Source organism: Rhincodon typus, chromosome 22 (genome assembly GCF_021869965.1).
Source record: "Rhincodon typus isolate 14 chromosome 22, sRhiTyp1.1, whole genome shotgun sequence".
Lineage (NCBI taxonomy): Eukaryota > Metazoa > Chordata > Chondrichthyes > Orectolobiformes > Rhincodontidae > Rhincodon > Rhincodon typus.
In genome coordinates this window covers 17,403,098-17,428,554 of record NC_063353.1, presented here as the reverse complement: position 1 = coordinate 17,428,554, position 25,457 = coordinate 17,403,098, and the positions used below count along the sequence as shown (strand labels likewise).

At 40.9% G+C, this 25,457-nt stretch overlaps 1 protein-coding gene across 8 annotated transcripts in view; it reads left to right on the top strand.

Annotated features, from left to right (window-relative positions):
* The window catches only part of anks1b (ankyrin repeat and sterile alpha motif domain containing 1B), a 737,478-nt gene that overhangs the window by 312,649 nt on the left and 399,372 nt on the right, over positions 1-25,457 (top strand). For 7 of the 8 annotated variants that reach the window (XR_007264449.1, XM_048610130.1, XM_048610129.1 and 4 more), the window contains exons 4-5: positions 4,876-5,172; positions 8,619-8,694. Coding sequence is in view for 7 of the 8 variants with exons in the window: in XM_048610130.1 (XP_048466087.1) it covers positions 4,876-5,172; positions 8,619-8,694 (373 nt within the window). In the remaining variant the exon portion in view is untranslated. Of the gene's footprint in view, positions 1-4,875; positions 5,173-8,065; positions 8,361-8,618; positions 8,695-25,457 lie in introns of those variants that run through there. The other variant, XM_048610132.1, reaches the window with a different exon arrangement.

Genomic DNA, 25,457 nt, shown 5'->3' with positions numbered 1-25,457 from the left:
ATTGGAGTCACTTGTAACCCCAGGTTATAACTTCTGGGGAATTCAGGACAGATTTGGCTCCAGGATATGTAGCCCAGTGGAACGTGGACACCCTCACACTCACGCTGCTGCAGGTGTATTGCTTCACTGCTTTGTGCATACCTCGACAGTGTTAAAGGCAAAAGGATTAAACATTGACAACATTTCTGGAGTCGAGCCCAAAGAACCCATGTTATCTTCCTGGAATCTCCTGCAAACTAGTCAGTGCCAAATAAAATCTCAGCTGGCTGAGTGAGGGACTGGAGAAATCAGAGGCCAGTGACACTGCAGCTTTCCTGCCCACTGCCTTCCTCTACAAAAAGTGCAACAGAGGCTGCCTTTCCCAGAACAGGGTCCCTGAGCCACATCAGGTGATATTTTGCAGAGAGTACAAAAACCTTAAGAAAGCAACCTGATTTGAAAGATGCATTGGTATGAAGCATTGGCCAGCTTTAAGCTTGGACTCTGTGTGCAGGGCATCTGTTAGTCAAACTAAGAGAAACAGCTTTGTCAGCAGTCACGTGCATAAGGGCCTGTTTACTAAGCACTCTGGACATCAGTAATTTTGAAGGTGCAGTTCCTCTCCATTATTCAGGAAAAAAAACACAGGAAATCCTGCTTGTGATTAGAGCCTCTAGAACACAAGTTGACCTGACTCAATTTTGTATCAGATCCTTTGTTAATTGTTTCACTTGTGATATTCATTTTGCAGGATGATGTATCATGACAATGAAAACAGATTTTCTTTTATAAAATTATCCTTCAGAGTTATGTGGGTTGAAAACTCTTACTTAAATCTGATGTGCTTTATTGTATTCTGCTGCATGTTGAAATTACATTGTGAATTTGTTTACTCCACAGAAGTAAATAATTCAGACCTAATAATCACATATTTGTATGTTTAGTGATGAATCTGACTAAGACCTAAGACCATAACATATAGGAGCAGAATTAGGCCATTCATCTAATTGAATCTGCTCCACCATTAGTTCATGGCTGAATGTTTCTCAACCACATTCTTCTTCCTTCTCCCCATGACCCTTGATTCCCTTACTAATCAAAAATCTATCTATCTCTGTCTTAAATAAATTCAATGACTTGGCTTCCACAGCCATCTGTACCAATGAATTCTACTGTTTTACCACCCTCTGGCTGAAAAAAATCCTCCTCATCTCAGCTCTAATGGGTCATCCCTTCACTCTGAGCCTGTGTCCTCAGATCCAAGTCTCTCCTACTAGTGGAAACATCTTCTCCACATCCAAGCCTGTTATATTCTTTACGTTCTAATCAGATCTGCCTTCATCCTTCTAAACTCTAAACACACACTCAGAGTCCACACTGGCTATTCATATGACAAGCTGTTCATCCCCAGGATCATTCTTGTAAACCTCCTCTGGACCCCTGTTTAATGCCAGCACATTCTTCTTTAAATATGGAGGCCAAAACTGTTCACAATATTTACAAATGTGTCTGACCTGAGCCTTATACAGGCTTGGCAGTACATCTCTGCTCTTGTATTCTAGCTCTCTTGAAATGAATGCTAACATTACATTTGCCTTCCCAATTGCTAACGAAACTGGCACATTAACCTTAAGAGAATCCTGAAATAAGTCCCGTAAGTCCCTTTGTGCTCCAGATTTCCAAAACCTTTCTCCATTTAGAAAATAGTCTATGCGTCTATTCTTCCCACCAAAGTGCGTAACCTCACACTTTCCCACACTGTATTGCATCTGCACCTCTTTACCCACTCTCCCAGCCTGTCCAAGTCCTTCTGCAGCTTCCCTGCTTCCTCAACGCTACCTGTCCCCCCACCCATCTTTGTGTCATCTGCACACTCAGTTCTTTCCTGCGCATCGTTCATGTATAATTAAAGTTTTTGTGGTCCCAACACTAACCTCTGCGGAACTCCACCTGTCATTGGCTGCCATCCTGAAAAAGGCCGCTTTAACCTTACTCTTGGCCTTCTTGTCAGCCAGTCCTGTATCCATGCAAGTACCTTGCCCCGAATATCACGGGCTCTTATCTTATTTCGCAGCCTCCTGTGTGGCACCTTGTCAAAGGCTTTCTGGAAATCCACATAGCTTGTTTCCATTTGTTGAACTTGCTTGTTACCCCCTCAAAGAATTCTAACAGATTTGTCAGGCATGACCTCCCCTTGACGAGCCCATGCTGGGTCAGCCATATATTACCCTGCACTTTGAAGTACTCTGCAATCTTATCCCTAATAGTGAACTTTCAAATTTTACCAATGACCAAGATCATGCCAACGAGCCTATAATTTCCTCTCCTCTGCTCTACCTTTGAAACAGATATGTTACTTTAGCTATTTTCTAGCCCTCTGGGACCTACCCTGACTCCAGTGAATCCTGAACGAGAAGATCAGCAGAGAAAAAAACACCAACTGTCAGACCTTGCAGCTTCCCCAGAACCTTTTCCTTAGTGATGGCCACTACACTGACCTCTGTCCCCTGACTCTGTTGAAGTTCTGATATGCTGCTGGTGTCTTCCACTGTGAAAACTGATGAAAACCGATTCACTTCCTCTGCCATTTCTTTGTTCCCCATTACTACTTCTCTTGTCTCACTTTCCATTAGTCCAGTATCCAGTCTTGGCCTCTCTCTTCCCTTTTGTACATGTAAGTAGTCTTGCAATCTTCTTTTATATTCCTAACTGTTTTACCATCATGTTTCAACTTCTGACTACTATTGCATTTTAGTTATCCTCTGATGGTTTTTAAAGTCTTTCCAATCGTCTGGCATCCCATTAATCTCCACCACATTGTATGATTTATCTTCTGCATTTATGCTGTCCCTGACTTCCCTTGTCAGCCATCATTGCCTTCCTCCTCCCCTTAATAGGATTCTTCCTCCTTGCGCCTCAATAATCACCCACAGAAACTCTGCCATTGCTGCTCCACTGTCTTCCCTGTAATGCTCCCCTTCCAATTAACTGGCCAGCACCTCCTTCATGTCTTTGTAGTTCCCTTTACTCAATTGTAACACCCTTACATCAGATTCCAGCTTCTCCCTCTCAAACTGCAGGGTGAATTCTATGATATTATAATCATAGCCCCTACAGCCTCCTTCACCTTGAGCTTCCTAATCAAGTCTGCCACATCACCAAATCCAGAATTGTCTGTTCCCTAGTGGGCTCTACCACTAGCTGCTGTCTCATAGACATGCCCCAAATTCCTTTTCTTGTGATCCACCACCAACCTGATTTTCCCAGTCCACCTACATATTGAAGTCTCCCATGACTATTGTAATAGTGCCTTTCTTACATGCCTTTTCTGTCTCCTGATTTATTTTCTTCCCCTCACCCTGACTACTGCTAGGAGGCCTGTACACAACTCCTGTTAAGGTTATTTTTCCTTTATGGCTCCTCAACGCTATCTACACAGATTCTACGCCTTCTGACTTGATTTCACTTCCTGTCATCGATTTGCTTTAATTTCATTTCTTAAGCAAACGAGGCAACTTGTCCCTCTGCCCATTTGTCTGTTCTTTCAGGAGGATACGTATCCTTGGATATTTATTTTCTGCTCTGATCTCTTTGCAGCCATGTCTCTGTGATACCCACTACATTGTATTTGCCGATTTCAATCTGTGCTACAAGCTCATTTATCTTGTTTTGTATACTGCGTGCATTTAAATACAACATCTTAAATCTGGCATTGACTGCCGTTCTCATAGTTGTCCCCTTATCTGCTGTGTCTGAAGTTAGACTCCTGATCCTTCCCATACTCTGTCCTATTACTGGCTCTGTAAGCTTTCATAACCTCTTGTAAGCTGGTCCCCCACCTTAACTCTTTCTGTAATTTTTCATGCTACTGACCCCACTCCCCCAGTCCTCCTCCCCCACCCACTATTTAATTTAAATTCTAGTCGGAAGATATAAGTAGTTTATGGAAGATGTACTCCATGAAAGATGCAAGATCATTTGCATCTATTCAGAGAAAGTTCTAAGTTGAACGCTGCCATAGATTGTTATTTCCGGATTCTACAGCTTAGTTAGAAATATGTTAGACTTATGAGATTTTGTTACATGAGACATTCTGAAACATGAGGAATGTTCTGGCCCCAAGCGCAGCAAAGAATACAATGGGATAATGACTCATTGTGTCAGCTGCCCTGTCTCACTATACAATCTCAGGATTTTCAGAGGATTGCTGTGAAACCTGATGACTGGTACAGGTTTGTACCTTAGTTAGGCCCAGACCAACCTAGTGAGAAAGAACCCCACACCCTTCCCCAGCCACCTTGATTTATGCGCAGAGGAGTGCTCTAAATCAAATGTTACAGATTTCTCTGGCACTCCTTTGTGACAGTGGGACACACCCAGTAAGCAACCAGAGAAGTTGGACTGTTTTCATTTCAATACCCACAAAGGTGTTAAATCTTCTGAGCCTTTAGAGAGCAGCAGCCAGTGTCAGCAACTAGGACGAAGTTTGTGTATTAGCTTCTCCAATCCCTTTGCAAAACCCTCTCAACGCCTGCACCCTTGCTACAATAGTGCCCAGGCTATGCAAATGACTCAGAGATGGATTTGGGTGCACTTTCATCGCATAGAAGTAGCACACATGTTGATCTTGGTTAGATGCCTAGACAATTCCCACCCCACGGCCCCGATTATTTAAATTTTTTTTGCACTTTTCCTGTAACTTCTGAGCATTTTTAGAAAATGTAAGGTAAATTGATGACCTTCCCCTTTTCTGTTTCAATCTTATTTTTCAATATTTTGCAGAAATATATTTTGCAATAATAATATGGAAGTTTTTTCATGTTGTTTATTTGACAAATGCATTTTTCACGAATGTCTTGTGATGGTCTTTCCTTTTGCTGCTCTTTACTTGAACAGAACAATGAGAATGAAACTGCGTTGCATTGTGCAGCACAGTATGGACACTCGGAGGTGGTCGCCGTCCTTTTGGAGGAACTGACTGATCCCACTATAAGGAACAACAAGTTTGAAACCCCCCTTGACTTAGCTGCACTCTATGGCCGCTTGCAGGTGGTCAAGATGTTAATAAACGCGCATCCCAATTTGATGAGCTGCAATACCAAAAAGCACACTCCTTTACATCTTGCTGCACGCAATGGACACAAGGCTGTGGTCCAGGTTTTGTTGGAGGCCGGCATGGATGTGAACTGTCAGGTGGGTGAAAATGTAGGTTACCGTGCACTATTGTAGAATCATAGACAAATACAGTGCAGAAGGAAGCCATTCGTGCCTATCCTGGCTCTTTGCAGCTATCCAATCATCCCATTGCTCTACTCTTTGGGCATAGCCCCTTAGGTTTTCTGTTTCAACTTGGAATGATGGGCAGATTTTGAAATATACAAATATACTTTTCAGCTATATAGTTATATATACATAAAACTGTAAAATTATCAAGTCCCAAAAATATGTAGTATTTTCCCACTAATCTTGGTTTTCATGCTTGCAATTATAAATATCCTTCCCGTTGTTGGAAGGAATGAGAACATGAACACCGATTTAAGTTAATTGGCAAACGAAGCAATGGAGACATGGGAGGCAAAGCCTTTTCATGCAGAAAGTAGCTAGGGTCTGGAATGCACTACACGAAAATGTGGAAAAGGTGGAAACAGATTCAATTGGGGCATCCAAGAGGGATTTGTGTTATTCTCTGCAAAGGAAAAATATGAGAGTGGGATATATGCTGCGACAAATATCTTTCAGGTACATGTCTTTGTAGAGCCTGAGTTATTTAGTGTGGGTACAGTAGACATCTTTTGGTCTAAGTAAAAAGAGTCTGGTAGCTAAGATATAGTTTGAGTGTTGCTGAAGCCTGGCAGTTAACTGCCAATCATCATTAATTGATGCATTCTCTTTTACCATGCCCCTACCAATCTCAGTCCATTTGCCAACCAATCTGCATTCTCCTCTCATGCAATATAAATTATTTTCTACTTTAACGTTTGCTTCTTACAAAATGTCCTGTTGAGTGTGTGGCAGAAAAATTTGAATAATGTCTTTATTTTTGGCAATACTCAAGTTCTGTAATACCAAAAGATATAGTTTCTTGTATTTCTACAACAATTTACATATTATCAGGATATGGTTTATATTATTAGAGAGACTGTTAGGAGTCTGGTTCCTCCAAAAGCCTTAGACCAGTCCCCAAAAATCATCACAGTAAATGATGCTGATGACACGATCAGTGTTAACGCTTTCAGACCCTCATACTACATTCCCTTACCCTCCCAAACGTGTTGCACTACATGATTGTTATACATTTATTTATGTAATTACATTGACCAGTATCCCACTTCCTTGCCATTTCTTTGAATTTATCAATTCAGACCATCTGGATGTTTCACTGTTCTCCCTGAATGTGTTCTCTTTGGATGTGGCAGAATGTTAGCTGGTCTCTTGGACAATCTTCCTGATGGCCTGAGGTATTCCTCTGTTGTCAGGCTCTCCATTCAGTTCATCCTAGTCAATAATCGAGGCTGTGTCAATCATAAGGGGATGAAGTTTGTGCAATTCCTTCACATGACCTTAATGGCAGTATGGGCAATGTATTATGTATGTTGGCTTCCAGCTCTGTGGAAGATTGTGCCTTTTCTGTTTAAATCCCTAATCCACACCTATTCCTCATATGGTAGCATTTATTGTAATATGTGGCTTGCTGATTGTGATAGGATTCCTCTTTGTCATGTACTGCTTGGTAATCATGATGGTGTAACTGTAGACCTAATTTCTCAGGTTAGTTAGTGAGCCGAGCCTTCAGCTTGTTGTCCATCATGAGACAGTTATAGACTGCTTTGGGGTATGGTGGACCATTAATTCATTAATGCTGTGATGAAATTGGAATGCCGTTTCCAGATCATCGTAACCATTCTGATGCCACATTTGCCCTCCCTGTTAGTTTGTGGGTTCTACGTTGAGCTTGTGACATACCCAAATCCAAACTTATCAGTGAAGTGGCTGAAGCTCTCATTTGTGAATTGTGGCCTTTTATCTGAAACAAGCACATCAGGGAGACTGTGTGTTGTAAATATCATTTTGAAGACTCCAATAATTCCTTCTGTAGTTCTATGCAATTTCTTAACCTTGATCCACCCGGATAAATATTTGCTGATGATGCGGTGAAATTCTCCATTAAATACAAGCAAATCTATCCGGACTCTTCCCAAGGTCAGGTTGGGAATGTTTTGAGTATTAAAATGACAGTGGAGGAAGTGGGTCTAGATAAATTCCTCCATCAGAGAGCCAGTCCAATACAATGGGCCAAATGGCCTTTTTCTTCGCACTGACCGTTCTATGATTTCTATGATACTTTATTTTCAGCTTTTGATCATAGCCTTTGATATTCAGTGTAGTTGACATGAGGTAATTTAAATAGTTTTGACTATCTTTTTGTTAGTCACACTTTAATGTTAGATTTGCATGAATTTGACTGGACAATGCTGCTGTTTCAGGATTACCTATTTTAAATTTAGTTGCATGCATCAAAGGTTCGAATCAAATATTTGTCATTTTTCAATTTTTCAACAATTTCTATGAAGGAAATTGCTTAAAGAATTGATCAGCACAAGGTCAAAAACAATTCTTCTGTGGTATTTGCATTGTCTGTCCAAAAATTGAACAAACTGCCACTTTGTCTCAATTACAAAAATAGTGAGGACTTCAAGATTCTATTACATGGCTGTCAACTCCGGCCTGTCAAACACAGAATTTCAAACTTGAACACTGTTGGAAATACTTTTTAAAACATTTTCCTAAGATATGTTACTATAACTCCATTTATATTGGAGATTACTTGGTCGGGAAGTGACAACTCAATAAAGAAAGGAAATGACTTGTGTGTATAGAAACAAATTAACCTCAAAATGTTATGTGGAGTGATTGCCCCCAGCAGCAGCGAAAAAAACCCCATCTTTTTTCCAGTTAAATTCCTGGAAATGGTGTGGCAAGAGAGATTTCCTTTGTTTGACATCATCAATTCCTAATCATTCAAGGAAATAAGACAGGAAGAACCTTTCTGAATAAGGCGAGGCTTTTGTATCCTGTGCATCCATTTTATACATAACGCAGCACTTTGAATGCTGGTAAGAGCTTTCTGTGGTTTAGCTGTCTTTTATACCAATTATCTCAGTAACCACTTGTGTTTAAGAAAGCTGTTGATAGTTCTGCTGATATGCATTAAGCTGTGAAGAGACTGAACAACCAAAACCACAAAGCAATGTGCTGAACTACAAAATACTCCGGGCACGCTCATTTTCAAACTCTGCACAGCTACTTATTGTGATAATCTTTAAGACATCAACACTAATCTGATCTATGCAACCAGTTTGGAGATGCCGAAGGAGCAAAAGGTAATGGTTTCGATCATATCCAGTATTGGTATGTTTCAAGTACGAGCATTATTTCTGCAATAAACACAGAACGTGAACAGAACAGTGGCATTTGAAAATATGTATTTAAATCATAGAATGTCGTTCAATGTGTTTGTTGTGAAGAATGGGACAGATGAATGATGTTAATAACTTGTTGCATTCAGTTAGAAGTTCAATATATTATCAGTTCCATGTATGTTGAGTGCAGTTATAAAAATCCACATGTGTGCTTTGTAGACAGAGAAGGGGAGTGCCCTGCATGAAGCTGCTTTGTTTGGAAAGCTGGATGTTGTCCGAATTCTACTAGAAGCAGGTAAGATTTAAGCCACTCTGTTGTTTTATGTCTGCTATCAAAGCTTCTTTTTGACAGTTTGAAATTTTAAAATGAACCATAATTTTCTTTCTAAGTATAACAGTGATTTAATTTTACAGGGATATACCAGATTTTATAAATATAAGCATTCCATTGTATTCAATGAACATGAACTTCAGTTGTTGCTGCTTCAAATAGTAGTTGTATTTTTTGCATTTGTTACTGACGATGTGTTGGGTAGTGCATTAAACTAAATCTGATGCCCCACTTCTGATAGTAGTGGAAGCAGTATTTTCAGGTGCCAATATTTTTTTAATTCCTGTGAAAAATAGATCACTTTATATGGGTTTATTCTCTTGATGAAAACATGGTGATTAACACATTCATTGCTGATATCACTCAGTGTAGTTTTTAACCCCTGTAAGGAATTGCTCTTTTGATATAATTATTTCGAAGTCATACCAAAAGTGTGTCAGTTTACATTTTTAAGGAAAATCTTTTCTCTTAATGTGCCACAGCATTGTGTAATACAAAAGTATATACGATATAGCAAGCAAATTAACTTTTGAAAGCATGTGTGACAAACAGTTTCATATATAAAATAGGTTTTAAAACTTGTGGAGGCACCGTGTTTTTAGCAAATACATGAAACATCAGAACTGATAGGTTAAAATAGACAACTGTGCAAATTTTGTTGAGAATTTCGCTATCTTCAATTGAAAAGCACCAGTGAAAAACCTTAAGTCTTTGACTACTCTCAATTCCCAACAACATCACAATAAAATAGAGTTTACTTCTTTTCAAAGTGTTATTTCAGAGAGACTATAAGTAGGTTCATGACTTGTATTTTGAGTTTTGGGATTTGTTATTCATGAAATTATTAAGTTATGTTTCCATATCTAAGAGGCAAAAGTAGAATTTAGTGACTTTTTCCTACGTGTCTTGAATTACATTTTTGTATTTATAGATAATCCCATTCAAAAATGAAATAAAAGTAAAGCCAGTATTGTCTTACCAGACCGTGGGGCTGCTCTCTTGTTAGAAAGAGATGATTAGTGGTGGTTTAACCTAAGGATCACCATGCCTTAGGTGAGCAAAGAGGATTAGAAAGAGAGTCCTTCATGGTAACCTGAGCCAATGCAAGAATTGAATATACGGTGTTGATGTTATGCTAGATCGTAAACTGGCCATCCAGCCAACTCGAAACTTTAACTTTTGTCAGTAGTATTCAACCACCATTGTCTGAGTTACCTCCGTTGGAAATAACAACACGTTATTGCTGAGAATATTAAATTAATGTAGCCATGTTTGAGAAAAGCTTCAGATTGAGTGACACATTGAAGAGTGTTAATGACTGGGACCCATAGTAAGGGTGTACCACTTCTGAGTTTTGGTTTGCTGACATTAGGCCTGGCATAGAAGGTGATGCCAGTAGTGGAAGCACTCTGAAAATTGTAAATCTCTCTAATTCACTTTCTTTCTGTCTGCCTGTCCTTCATCTTGTATTCACTCTCTATGGTTGTGGTTGCTTGATTTCTGTGGTAGTGTTGTGCAGAGGAACCTGGAGGAAACTCCAGTAGATAAGATTAAAATTAGACTGGAATAAAACAGAGTTGAATATCAGTTATTCATGCTGTTGTAATAGCCCCTAGAATATAAAAAATATAACAAAATTATTTTAAAAGTGTGAAAAATGAGTAAATAGAACATCTCTCAGTCACATGATCAATATTGAGACTACTTTTACCAGTGGAATTGTTGACAACCCTTCAGAAATTGTTGACACTGAGGAGTACCTGAATAAATTAATCCATGTTTGAATGGGAAATGGATTTTGACAAACGCCAAAAAGAAAAAGAAAAGGTGTTTCCACATTGTGAGAAAGAACTGTGGAATTTGATATTGCTGAGAAAGAGACATGCTGTTGGAGGTTTCCATCCTGTACTCAACAAGTTGTATGAGAGAATGCACTGTGTGAGAAAAGAGTGTTGATTGGTTGGCAAGTTGATTCTGGTAGAGGTGTTGCCATGAGGAATGCACAGGGAAAGGATTGTTGCCTCCATACTTCAGGTTAATTCAAAACAACACAATGCCTGATATCTTACTTTTGCCAGCAGAGGAGAACTTCCCTGGTGTAATAACATATGTAATTCCCAGTATGTGCAAGTGAGTCACATTACAAGCCTAACTGATAATCTTAAATTGGTTGTTAGTTTAATTAGCACACTTGGGATTGTCCAGTTGATGATAACATATGTAATCTTGGACATTATGCTCTGAGGTTTGCAAGCCTGTTGTAAATAACTGAAAGTTTGGTTTAATTTGCCAGTCATTGTGATGTACAGTCCACATACCTGATCTCACAGCACTACTTATAATCTGCCAATTGCATATGAATTTTTTCACAGAGTAGATTTCTTTCATTGATCACAGGGAAAGAGTACTGACCATCCTCAACCATGCCATGCTTGGAAAGCTCAGAACATAATGTCTAATATTAGATGTAATTTCACGATTGGACACCACTTGCTGAAAAATCCCTGGTTTGCCAAGAATTACGCTAACAGCCAATTTAAATTATCAGTCTGGCTCACATGTAGCTCACGTAGATTTGCTGGATGTGACATATGTTAATACACAGGGACCTGTTCTCCACAGGCAAAAGGAACAATTCCACAAATTGTACCTTTCTTGAATTAAAATTGGATGGGACAAAAATTTTCTGGTACAGGACAAAGATTTTCTGCATCCTCCATATCAACACTTAGTCAAACAGTCATAAAGCATTGAAACAGCATTGATCCTTTGGTCCAACACATCCATGCCAACCAGATATCCCAATCTGACCAAGTCCCATTTGTCAGCATTTGGCCCATATCCCTCCAAACCCTTCCTATTTGTTTACCCTTCCTATTTGTTTACCCTTCCTATTTGTTTACTCTTCCAATTTGTTTACTCTTCCAATTTGTTTACTCTTCCAATTTGTTTACCCTTCCTATTTGTTTACTCTTCCTATTTGTTTACCTTTCCTATTTGTTTACCCATCCAGATGCCTTTTAAACATTGTAATCGTACCAGCCTCCACCACTTCCACCGGCAGCTTGTTCCGTACATACACCACCCTCTGCGTGAAAAAGTTACCCCTCAGGACCTTTTTAAATTTTTCCCCTCTCTCCTTAAACCTATGTCCTCGAGTTTTGGACTCTCCCACCCTAGAAAAAGACATTTGGTGTTAACTCTATCCATGTCCCTCATGATTTTATAAACCTCAATAAGATCACCCCTCAGTCTCTGATGGTCCTGGGAAAAAAGCCCCAGCCTATTCAGCCTCCTCCTGTAGCTCAGACCCTCGAGTCTTGGCAACATCCTTGTAAATCTCTTTTGCGACCTCTCAAGTTTAATAATATCTTTCCTATAGAAGGGTGAACAGAATTGTATACGGTATTCCAAAAGCGGTTCACCAACGTCTTGTACAACTACAACATGACATTCCAATTCCTATATTCAGTGTTATGACCAATGAAGGCAAGCGTATCAAACACCGCCTTCACCACCCTGTCTACCCGTGACCCCACTTTTAAGGAGCTATGCACCTGCACCCCTAGGTCCCTTTGTTCAGCAACACTCCACAGGGCCCTACCATTAAGTGTATATTAAAGATTTAAGAAGGACATGAAGGGCAACTTTTTTAGTTGCAGGTACAGTTACAACATTTAAAAGGCATTTGGATAATTACATGAATAGGAAAGGTTTGTAGGGATATAGGCCAAATGCAGTCAAGTGGGACTATATATGGTCAGCGTGGACTAGTTGGGCCGATGGGTCTGTTTGCATGCTATATGACTCTCGGTCATTCATTGTCTAAGAATGCCCATTACAGTTTCTAAATCCTACCCTGCTTTGCCTTGCCAAAATGCAACACCTCATATTTATCTAAATTAAACTCCCTCTGGATTAATCAGAGTCAATTTGCCAACTAATCAACGTCTGCTGCTTGACTACTTTGAAATTTAACTTTCTTCAATCTGTCCTGATGAGTACAAAATAAAAAACTTTGACAATGTGTCTCTTCTTTTTGAGCACTTCTCAAGTTCTGTTCCACCAAATGACTAACTAGAGAATTATTTCTGAAAAAAATCCCCAAATAACACAAAATGATGAAACCAAGAAAATTTCACCCAATGAGAGTGGAATAAAAGTTAAACTGAGAAACGCGTGTCAACAGATCAAAGTAATCCAGCAATTGCACACTGAGGCCTAACCGCGACATTCATAGTAATTGTTAGTATTTTAAAATGAAGTGCTGCATTCCAACCAATGTTCCAGCTCGTTTGAACTTCACAGGAAACTCATCTTATCCAGTCAACAATGTCCAGCAATTTAAGCAGTTGAAAAACAGGAAATGTATCAAAACCAGTTAAATGAGTTTAGTACAGGGATAGAATTAATCAATTCGATGTGATATTTTCCCCCAATTTTTAGCTGCACAGACATGACAGAAAATATCTGAACAAAGTTAAGGTTTTTTGAGAGCGTCAGATTTAAATTTATTTGAGCCTTAATTTTAACCCGATTTGGGATTTGCAAGGGGGTGGGCCAAACACCAAACCTTTCTCCACGGCCTCAGCAGCATTAGGTCAAGGCCAGTTGAATGCTTGTGCTTCAGTTGCATGAAGTCATTTGACAGCTTATAAGGAGGTAGGAACAGAGTTCTGGGTTACACCACAGGAAGGCTGACTGGCAGCAAGTCCAGCCATAGAGCTGGAGAGCCATACAAAAGCAGACGGAAGGGAGCCTGGAAAAAGGACAGTCTCAACTTCTGTAGTCTGGAGTCCTTTCCTTCTGATTTCATCTGCCAGAAAGCTACAATAACTTCTCACTAACTCTGCAGTGTGCCTGGTGTGCTAATTATTCTGATCTCAACGTTGCACGTTAAGCATCAATGTTTGGATAAACAAGACATAAAAATAGAATAGGCGTTCCAATTGGGTGATAAAATGATTGTTTACAATGTGTGCTTTGGCCCTCTGGTCAGGCATTTTCTCTGTTTTTCACTTCCAATTTCTTCAATTGCTGAAATAACCCTAAAATTAAACAAAGGAAACGTAATCTTTTGTTCTAAAATAAGTTTCTTAACTATAGTTCAGCTTTCATCTCTAACAGCAGAATGCATCAATTGAGTTTGAACTTTTTTGTCACTGTTATTCTGAGTTTGGAAGGAAGATGCAGCAAGTTGAGAGTAATCATGAACCTCAGTGAGATTGCCATATTTAGGATTTCTTCACAGTGTACAGTTGTGATGTCTCCTTTCACCCTATTGGTATGCAAGTACAGCACTGAGGTTTATTCTATAATTTTAATAGCTTTTTAAAATTTGTTTATAAATTTACGATGAAGGTCCCATTAGGATCCCATTAGGATCATTCAGTGAGCAGGGAATGAGCCTTGCATTGCAGCAGTTAACATCCAAAGCAAAATATAAGAAGTGACTATTATAGGGCCTGTCCATAAGTTAGACAAGAGTACACACAAACGTTCTTGTTCCTATGAACCACATTTTCATCTGCCAGAGACTTTTATTAAACCATTCAAGTATGTCATGATTTTCCATTCTAATCTGAGAGAATATGTTATCTTTTGCACCCTCAAGGACATCCAATTGCCTTACAACTAAGTGAGTGAATGATAAGTGTTTGCACAGTGAGATTCCACCACCAGCTATGAGATATGAGAACAGTTAGTCTGTTTTTTAGTGTCATCAGTTCAGGGATAAACAGGATCCAGCGTGCTGGAAAGGCTCGTCTGCACTTCTTGGAGACTTGGATCTTTTGTGTTCAACTGAGGAAATGCCATGCAAGAGGTTAACTTCTGCTTTGAAAGACAACAGCTCCTGGAATACAGCAGTCTCCTCAAACTGTCAACTACATTATCTGCTTGACCATGGAATCAAGGTTGAATCCATAACCTGATTTGAGCCAAAAGCACTACGAAACAACATTGAATCATCTCAATGTCAATAAAGTCACAGACATGCCCATCACCCTCTGGGCTGCCACTAACTCTTAGACAAAGGTGATTGCAATTGTGATCCAATTTTACCTTCAAGTATGCAGTACTGTTCGTTTGTAGGCATACTTTTTTTAAAAAAATGTTTCTTGTAAAAATCTTGTTTGTAAATTTCAGCACGGACTTGATGGGTCAAATGGCTTTCTTTTCTGGTAATGACTGTGATTTGTCAAGGGTTAGATTCCCACTGCAAATAATTGGACCTCATTTATTTTATTGGAACCCTTCTATTTATATACAAGTTAAAGCTGAGTCTGTAGTGAACCAGTGGGCAAGTACTGTACTTCTAGAGGTGCCATCTTTTGGACGATATTTTAAATCAAGGTCCCATGTATCCATTTAGGAGAATATGAAAGTTCCTATAGCATGATTTTGTAGAAGAGCAAGGGAGATAACTCTGGTATCCTGGCCAATATCTATCCCTTAACAACATAAAGCAGAATATTTGGTCTTTTTCCCATCACTGCTTGTGGGATTTTGCTGCCTGCCAATTTTCTGCTGCACTTCCTACGTTATAATAGTGATTGCATTTCAAAATTGCTTCATTGGACATAAAACGCTTTGGGTTGTCATGAAATGCACTATGTAAATACAAGTTTTTTTCCTCCTTTTCTTTTTTGAAAGTTCTGTGATCCTGTCAGAGAAATTATAGGAAAAACAATGTTTTCTGAAATGCCAGAAAATATGCTGTGTCAAACATAAAAAGATTCTGAAGGGGAATATTTGCACAAACTTGTCCTAAGAAATACATTTCATGCCTTCAGTAGTAACATCCACCTTCATCACTTTCAATATCTTTCACTGCTGTACATTTTTGTTTGCATCAGGTTTTTTCCATAAGACCAGGAGTTGTAGGAGCAGAAGTCGGAAATTTGACACATCGCTTCTGCTCCGTTGTCTGATGAGATCAAAACTGATCTAATTATTCTCAAATCCACATGCCTGCTTTTTCCCTATAACCTTTGGTTCCATTACTGATTAGAAATCTGATTCTCAGCCTTGAGTATACTTAATGGCCCAACCTCAACAGCCCTGCATGGTAAAGAATTCCACAGATTCTGAGAGAAGAAATTCCTCCTCATCTATGTCTTATGTGAGTGACCGCCTAGTCTGAGATTATGCCATCTGGCTCTAGACTCCTCCACAAAGGGAAACAACTTGTCCTTATCGACCGTGTCAAGCCCCCTGAGAATCTTCTACATTCAATAAGGGTCTGCTCTCATTGTTTTTGATACAAATGCTTGTAAGTCCAACCTACTAAGCTTCACCTTTTAAGAAAACCCCCAGAATCAACCTGGTTAATCTCCTGTGGACTGCTTCCAATGCCTTAGTCTTTCCAATAAGGTGGCAGTGAAGTAGAAAACTCCAGCCAGAGCTCATCCACTCCACCAGGTCTTTTTCTTTTTTCTTCTCCCTCCTTTTCCCGCCCTTCTCGCCCTTTTCCCGCCCTTCTCGCCCGCCCTTCTCTCAGCCTTGGACACCTGGCCCTGGTTTCTGAAATTGGGTCAGTGGTCAGATGCCTGGAGCGAGGACGCCAGTCACCAGTGGCCCAGGAGGGAGCGTAGTAGCAGCCAATGTTCAGACCACATGGAGGGCCCCTGCACTGGTCCGCTGCGTGGAGACCTTGGAGAGAGACTGTGATGTTTGTGCTTTTAACTTGCTTCTTGTTTTTCTGACCTATGGTTATATTGTGTATAACTGTAATGTAACTTGTTTTTCTTCTTTATTCTGTAACTAAGGATTGTACCACGGTACCTTTGTACCTAAGATGGTGCCATGTGTTGGTGACATTGTTACACTGTAACTAATCTGTAACTGAAGAAGCTGTACTTGGGTACCTTTATATCTAAGATGACGCTATAACTGGCAACTTATCAACTTTTCACTGTACTCATTTGAGTACATGTGACAATAAAGTTAATTTATTCATTCACAAGAGGACTGAAACTGTTCACAGTATTCTAGGTACATCCTGAATGGAAACAAAAATTTCTGGAGAAACTCAGCAGGTTTGGCAGCATCTGTGGAGACACAATAAAGTTAATATTTTAAATCCAGTGATCCTCCTTCAGAACAGTTTGAATGATGCCTTGTATAGTTTAGCAAGACCTTCCTATTTTATGCAACATTCTTTTTCAAATAAAGGCCAACATTCCATTTACCTACTTTATTACCTGCTGAACTTAGAGGCTAACTTCCTGCCAAAGTGCAGAATTGCACATTTTATCATTTAATATTCTTTCTGCCAAGTTTTTTTTTGTCCAGGTAACCTGTCTATATCTGTCAGAAGGCACTGTGTAATCCTCACTACTGTCTTTCCATCTATTTTTATGCCATGCACAAACATGGCAACAGTACATTCACTTCTGCTAGCCAAGTCACGAATATGTATTGTAAATAATTGTGTCCCCAACACTCATCCCTATGGCAGTCCAGTACTTACAGGTTGCTATCCTGAAAATGATGCCCTTATCCCAACTCTGTCTTCTATTAGTTAGCTAATCATCATGCTCATCTATTATCCCCCAGAGTATGGGCTGTTTTCTTACTCAGTAGCATTATGTCTAGGATTTATGAAATCCAAATATAAAATATAGAAAGAAAAATATATCCAAAATATAAATATAGTTAGCTCCCCTTTATCTATCCTGCTTTTTACCACTTCAAAGAACTCTGACAAATTTGTCAATATGATTGCACCTTCATGAAGCCATTCTGACTCTGCTTGATTACAGTATGCACTACTATAAATGCCTTGCTATTACATCCTTTATAATGGACTCTAACATTTTCCCAATAACAGATGTTAAGCAAACTGACCTACAGTTAACTATTTGTACATCTCCTCCCTTTTTGAACAAGGGTGCTACTTTGATAGTTTTTCAATTCTCTAGAATCTAAGGATTCTTGGAACATTACTACCAGTTATTTCTATAGCTACATGCTTTAAAATTCACAGATGCAATGGATCCAAGTACAGGGGACTTATCAGTCTTTATCCACATTAGATTCCCCAGTACTCTTTCTTTGGTAAAGTAATTGTGTTTATTTGCTTCTCTTCCATTTGCCTCTTGATGGTTAAGTATTTTTGAATCGCTATTCATGCCTTCTGCTCTGAAGACTGATGTAAAGTAATCATTCAACTCCTCTGCTGTTTTCCGATTCCAGATTATTACTTCCTAAGCCTCTCATTCTCTAAGCGTCCTATGCTCACTTTGGCCCCTCGCTCCCTTTTTTATAAATTTAAAATGTTCTTGTTATCAGATTTTAAATTACTTGTTGCTTTGCCCTGTAGACTTGTACTCTATGTAGAATCTATAATATTCTGAAAAATCTGAGTTTAAGAATACAAAGCCTGAACATTCTCCTCTTTAATTATTAAGACACATAATACCATTGCAAAATTATTTTTTCTTGTCTTATTATGATGTTTATCACATTCTATTAAACTCGTCACTGTTAAAGACCCAGTTCCATCTCGTGGTTTTGAATGTGATGTGGGAGCTGGAATGCTGAGGTTTGTGATTGCTGCTTTGGAGCTTTCACAGTGCATCCTATAAGACCAAATGATAAAGAAGCCATTCGGGTTATTGAGGCTACTACACCATTCAATCATGGCAGATTTGTTTCTCAAACCTATTCTCCTGCCATCTCCCCATAATCCTTGATCACCTTTCTAATCAAGAGGCTATCTACTTCCTGTCTTAAATACACTCAATGACTTGGCCTCCACAGCCATCTGTGACAATGAGTTCCACAGAATCTAGCACCCTCTGACTGAAAAAAATTCCTCCTCATCTCTGTTCTAAAGGTCGTCCCTTCACTCTGAAGTGTGCCCTCGGGTCCTAGTCTCTCCTACTAATGGAAGCGTATTCTCCACAGTCATGCTATCTGGGCCTTTCAGTGTTCTGTAAGTCATTCAGGTACCCATCTCGTCCTCTAAAACTTCATTGAGTACAGACCCAGAGTCCTCAACTGCTCCTCATGTGATGAGCGCTTCATCTCCGGGATCATTCTTGTAAACCACTTCTGAACGCCCTTCAAGGCCAACATGTTCTTGCTTAGACACAGGTCCCAAAACTGCTCTCAATGTTCCAAATGTGGTCTGACCAGACCTTATACTGCCTCAGCAGTACATCCCTATTCTTATTCCAGCCCTTTCGAAATGAACGCTAACATGACATTTCCCATCCAAACTGCCAACTGAACCTGCAAGTTAACCTTAAGAGAATTCCGAATTAGGACTGTCAAGTCCCTTTGTGCTTCAGATTTCCGAAGCCTTTTCCCCATTTAGAAAATAGTGTATGCTTCTGTTCTTCCTACCAAAGTACATAACCTCACACTTTACCATGTTGTCTTTCATCAGCCATTTCTTTGCTCACTGTCTTAGCCTGTTCAGGGTCCTTCTGCAGCCTCCCCTCTTCCGCAACAATACCTGTCCCTCCAGCTATCTCTGTGTCATCTGCAAACTTAGCAACAATGTTCTCCGTTCCCTTACCAGATCATTAATGTATAACGTGAACAGTTGTGGTCCCAATACTGACCCCTGGGGAACTCCACTAGTCACCTGCTGCTGTTCTGAAAATGACTACTTTATCCTCACTCTCCACCTCTGCCAGCCAGTCAATTCTCTATCCATCCCAGTACCTTGCCCGTGGGTTGTGACATTATTTAGCAGCCTCCTGTGTGGCACCTTGTCAAAGGCCTTCTGGAAATCCAAATAGATCACACCCACTGGCTCTCCTTTGTCTAACTTGCTCATTACCTCCTCAAAGAATTCTAACAGATGTATCTTATGTGCTTTCCCCCTGATGAAGCTGTACTGACTCAGCTGTATTTTGCCATGCACTTCCAAATACTTCACAATCTCATCCCTAGTAGTGGTCTCAGAAATCTTACCAACGACCGAGGTCAGACTAACCAGCCTTGAATTTCCTGTGTTCTACCTCCCTCTTTTCTTAAATTGGTATACATTAACCATTTTTCAGTCCTCTGGGACCCTTCTTGATTCTAATGATTCCTGAAAGATCATGACCAATGTCTCTATAACCTCCTTAGCTATCTTCTTCAGAATTCTGGAGTTTAGTCCATCCAGACAAGGTGACTTAATCACCTTCAGACCTTTCAGCTTTCTCATCGCCTTCTCCTTAGTGATGGTCAGTACACTCACCTCTGCCTTCTGACTCTCTGGAAGTTCTGGTATTCTGTTGGTATCTTCTACTGTAAAAATTGATGCAATGTACCAATACAGTTCCTCTTCCATTTCTTTGTTCCCCATTACTACATCTCCAGCCTCATCTTCCTGTAGTCCAATGTCCACTCTTGCCTATCTCTTACCTTTTAGATCTCTAGGAAAGATCTCTTGCAATTTATTTTATATTACTAGCTAACTTACCCTCATATGTCATCTTCCGCCCCCCCATTTCTTTTTCTGATGTCCTTTAATGGTTCTTAAAACCCAATTCTTTAGCTTCCCACTAAACTTCAAGTTGTATGCTTTTCCTTTTGCTTTTATGTGTCAGCTGTGGTTGTCTCATCCTCCCCTTGGTATGCTTTTTCTTCTTTGGATTGAATTTCTGCTGTGTCTCCCACATTAGCCCAGAAATTCCTGCCATTGGTGTTCCGCCATCCTGCTCACTAGGCTCCCCTTGCAATCAACTCTGGCCAGCTTCTCCCTCATGTCTTGTAGTTACTTTTACTCAATTGTAGTACTGTTACAATTGGTTCAACTGCTCCCCTTTGAACTGCAAGGTGAATTCTATCATATTATGTTAACTGCCCCTAGGGGTTCCTTCATCTTAAGCCCCTCAATCAAGTCTGTACATTACATATCACCGAATCCAGAACTGCTCAAAAAACCATTTGGCAGGCATTCCATCAATTCCTTTTTTTGGGATTTGCAACCAACCTGATTTTCCCAGTCCACCTGCATTTTGAAGTCCTCCATTATTTACAATAATGTTTTTCTTACATGCCATTTCTATCTCCTGATTCATTTGCTGCCCCACATCCTGACTATTGCTCAGGGGCCTGCACATAATTCCCATCAGGGACTTTTTTCTGTTGCAGTGGCTCAACTCTCCCCACACAGATTCTATGTCTTCTGACTCTATAGAACTTCTTGCCATTGATTTAGTTTCATTTCTTACTAACAAGGCAACCCCATCCCTTCTGTCCATCTTTTTGTGGGACACGTATCCTTGGTTTTTTAGTTTCCAGCCCCAATGCCTTTGTAGCTACATCTCTGTGTTACCCAAACATCATTCCCTCCAATTTCAATCTGTGCTACAAGCTTTATTACGTTATTTTGTATACTGTGTGCATTTAAGTACAACAGCCTCTGTCCTGCATAGACTGCCCTCTTTTTCATTATTGTCCCTTTATCTGCTGTGCCTGAAGTTAGATTCCTGATCCTTTCCATACTCTTTGTCCTATTACTTGTTCTGGAAAATTTCATAACCTTGCTAAGCCCTTCCTCCCTTTAAGTATGTCACAAGCAGGAGTCACAGACTGCAACATTCGGATCCTGTGCTAACCTGGACTTGCCTGATGTTCTGACGTTACAGCCAGAATAATGACAGTGATGCTGACAGTTTCTCTCCTTCACCCACCACTCCCCATCTTTCACAAAGTCTAACCCTACATCTTTAAATCCTTGGAAAACTTTGCATGTGACTCCCGTACCAGTAAACCAACCTGACATATGTACAAATAACAATGATTTTAAACAGAAAATGACATCCACCATGGAGGGACAGAAACTGAGAGACCCTTATTTAAAGCTCATGACATTTTGCAAGGCTGAAAAGGCTCAAAAGAGTGAGCTGAGAATTCTTGCAACAGTTTGTACGCTAAGAGAAATGAAGTGGAGCCAATGTGTAAACATATCATAAAATGAGTCCACGGTAAATTTTAAAAGCTAGAATTCTGTTGCTGCCAATATTTTGTCAGGAAAGGAATGCAGTTTGCTGTTCAGGGATTTGTATTGTCGGTTTGAATAATGATAGAGGTCACACATAGCATTCTAAAGTTCATTTCATCCTCAGGAAATCTATTAACCAGTTTATAATAATATATTGCCTGTCAGAAAGCACTCAAACAAAATATTGTATAATACTGGTTGATTGTTGCTAGTAGTTTATTGTTCTTGGATAAAGAAGTAAGATAAAGTTGATTATAAATCATTTCAAGTTACTAGCTCATTACTTGATACCATAATTATCTTCTAGAGGTATGTCAAAATTTATAGTGCAGATGAGGAAATTAATTTATTTTACTTCAATAATTTCCTCCTCATAGGGCAATATTACAGTTGTAGCCCATGAAACTGGAAAACTTTATAAACAAAATATCCTGTTTTCAAGCCCTAATGTAACACCTTAAAATATATTCACCGTTTAGATCATCAAAGCAAAGTGTCGAGCTTTAGGTTTAGTTTTGCAGTTACGGAATCAAAAAAAGAATTTGGAGCAGCAGTGGGCCATTTGGCCCCCTAAGCCTGCCCCCTAAGCCTTCTCTGCTATTGGATAAGACCATGGCTGATCACATTGTGGCCTTGATTTCACTTTTCAGTCCTCCTCCACCAACCCATGGCTCGTTTGTTGATTGAAAACCTACTCAACCCAGCATTAAACGTATTCCATTAGTCAGCCTTCCTGCTTGCAGGGGGAAGAGAATTCCAGAGACTACCAACTGTCTGAGACAGAAAAACTTCTTCTCTCCTCCAACTTAAATGGAAGATTCCTAATTTATAAACCGTGTCCCTTAGTTCTAAGGTGCCCCACAGGGGAAAGCGTTTTTTCAACATTGTCTTCACTGGTGTGATCATGTTTCCCACCCAAACTGACTTGAGATGGTGGTGCTAAACCATCTCTTGAACTGCTACAGTCCATCAGACAGAGGTACTCCCACAGTGATGTTTAGAAGGCACTTCCAGGTTTGTAAACTCACGACAGTGAAGGAACAAGGTTATGGAGGAGAACTTGCAGGTGATGATCTACATCTACTGGCTTTGCCCTCCTTCTTAGTGGTTGTGGGTTTGGAAGGCACTTCCCAAGTAACCATAGTGAGCTGTTTGAGTGCGTCATGTGTATTTGCATAGTGCGTTGGTGGTGGATGGGGTGCTGATCAAGTAGGCACTTTGTCCTGGATAGTGTTGAGGTTCTTGAATGTTGTAGGAGCTACACCCATCAAAGTAAATGGAGAGTATTCTGTCACATTCCTGACTTCAAGCTAGTGGCAAAGCTTTGGGGAGTCAGGAGTTCATGTCACATGTTGGTATTTCACCCCTGAAACCTGGGGTTAAATCAAGGCTAAAATGACAGGGTAAAGCTTTTCTTCTCTCTTCTATATTTGAGCCCAGTTAAGTAATTTCTCATTCTTTCTCAGCAAAACTATGAAGGTGGATTTCAGAAATGACATGAGTACATTAATGGGTTCTTTCCTGAGGCAAGACAATAGCACATTTGTCAGAGGCAATAGACACACATTCACTCTTTTACAAACACAAAATAGACCCAGTAAAGAGATAACAAGATGTAGAACTGGATGAACACAGCAGGCCAAGCAGCATCAGAGGAGCAGGAAAGCTGACGTTTCGGGCCTAGACCCTTCATCAGAAATGGGGGAGGGGAAGGGGGTTCTGAAATAAATAGGGAGAGAGGGGGAGGCGGATAGAAGATAGATAAAGGAGAAGATAGGTGGAGAGGAAACAGACAGGTCAAGGAGGCAGGGTTGGAGCCAGTAAAGGTGAGTATAGGTGGGGAGTTAGGGAGGGGATAGGTCAGTCCAGGGAGGATGGACAGGTTAAGGGGATGAGATGAGGCTAGTAGGTAGGAGTTGGGAGGGTGGGGCTTGAGGTGGGAGGAGGGGATAGGTGGGTGGAAGGACAGGTTAGGGAGATGGGGACAAGCTGGGCTGGTTTTGGGATGCGGTAGCGGGAGGGGAGATTTTGAAGCTTGTGAAGTCCACATTGATACCATTGGGCTGCAGGGTTCCCAAGCGAAATATGAGTTGCTGTTCCTGCAACCTTCAGGTGGCATCGTTGTGGCACTGCAGGAGGCCCAGGATGGACATGTCGTCTGCAGAATGGGAGGGGGAGTTGAAATGGTTCGCGACTGGGAGATGCAGTTGTTTATTGCGAACCGAGCGTAGGTGTTCTGCAAAGTGGTCCCCAAGCCTCCGCTTGGTTTCCCCGATATAGAGGAGGCCACATTGGGAACAGCGGATACAGTATAGCACATTAGCAGATGTGCAGGTGAACATCTGTTTAATATGGAAGGTCTTTTTGGGGCCTGGGATGGGGCTGAGGGGGGAGGTGTAGGGGCAGGTGTAGCACTTCCTACGGTTGCAGGGAAAGGTGCCGGGTATGGTGGGGCTGGAGGGGAGTGTGGAGCGGACAAGGGATACTGTATCCACTGTTCCCGATGTGGCCTCCTCTACATCGGGGAAACCAAGCGGACGCTTGGGGACCGCTTTGCAGAACACCTACGCTCGGTTCACACTAAACAACTGCACCTCCCAGTCGCGAACCATTTCAACTTCCCCTCCCATTCCTTACACAACATGTCCATCCTGGGCCTCCTGCAGTGCCACAACGATGCCACCCGAAGGTTGCAGGAACAGCACCTCATATTTCACTTGGAAACCCTGCAGCCCAATGGCATCAATGTGGACTTCACAAGCTTCAAAATCTCCCCTCTCCCTACCGCATCCTAAAACCAGCCCAGCTTGTCCCCGCCTCCCTAACCTATCCTCCTCCCACCTATCCCCTCCTCCCACCTCAAGCCCCACCCCCATCTCCTACCTACTCGCCTCATCCCGCCCCCTTAACCTGCCCGTCCTCCCTGGACTGACCTATCCCCTCCCTAACTCCCCACCTACACTCACCTTTACTGACTCCACCCCCACCTCTTTGACCTGTCTGTTTCCTCTCCACCTATCTTCTCCTTTATCTATCTTCTATCTGCCTCCCCCTCTCTCCCTTTTTATTTCAGAACCCCCTTCCCCTCCCCCATTTCGGAAGAAGGGTCTAGACCCGAAACGTCAGCTTTCCTGCTCCTCTGATGCTGCTTGGCCTGCTGTGTTCATCCAGCTCTACACCTTGTTATCTCAGATTCTCCAGCATCTGCAGTTCCTACTATCTCCAGATCCAGTAAAGGCCAGTTTTGGGGAATTACAACTTACACTGCAAGAACATCTGAGAGATAACTGATGTGATATTGTATTAGGCCATTTTCCAGGTTTTAGGCTTGATTGTGCAGAACAGATTTGGAGCCTATTGCATGGAAATCATGTACTACCTTTAGAAGATCAGGTGTCAAACCTACTTTCATCATACTTTCCAGGCAAGGGGGACTTCCCCAACCCCACCTTCACAGTGTTCCCAAGGGTCCTGCTGGCTTGTGATCAAGCTGTCTTACATACTGTTCCCACATGGAGCTGAGCCATGTACTGTTGCTGGCAAAGCATGTAACCTGTTGATAATCTTTAAAAAATGGGTGAACTTCATGTGGAGGCACAGCACATCGTAGAAATTGACCCAAAATATAATAATGAGCTCTGGAGCCAGCTCAGGCTAACTCCAGGCCTGCCCATTGGGGATAGTAGGAACTGCAGATGCTGGAGAATCCGAGACAACAAGGTGCAAGGCTGGATGAACACAGCAGGCCAAGCAGCATCATAGGAGCAGAGAGGCT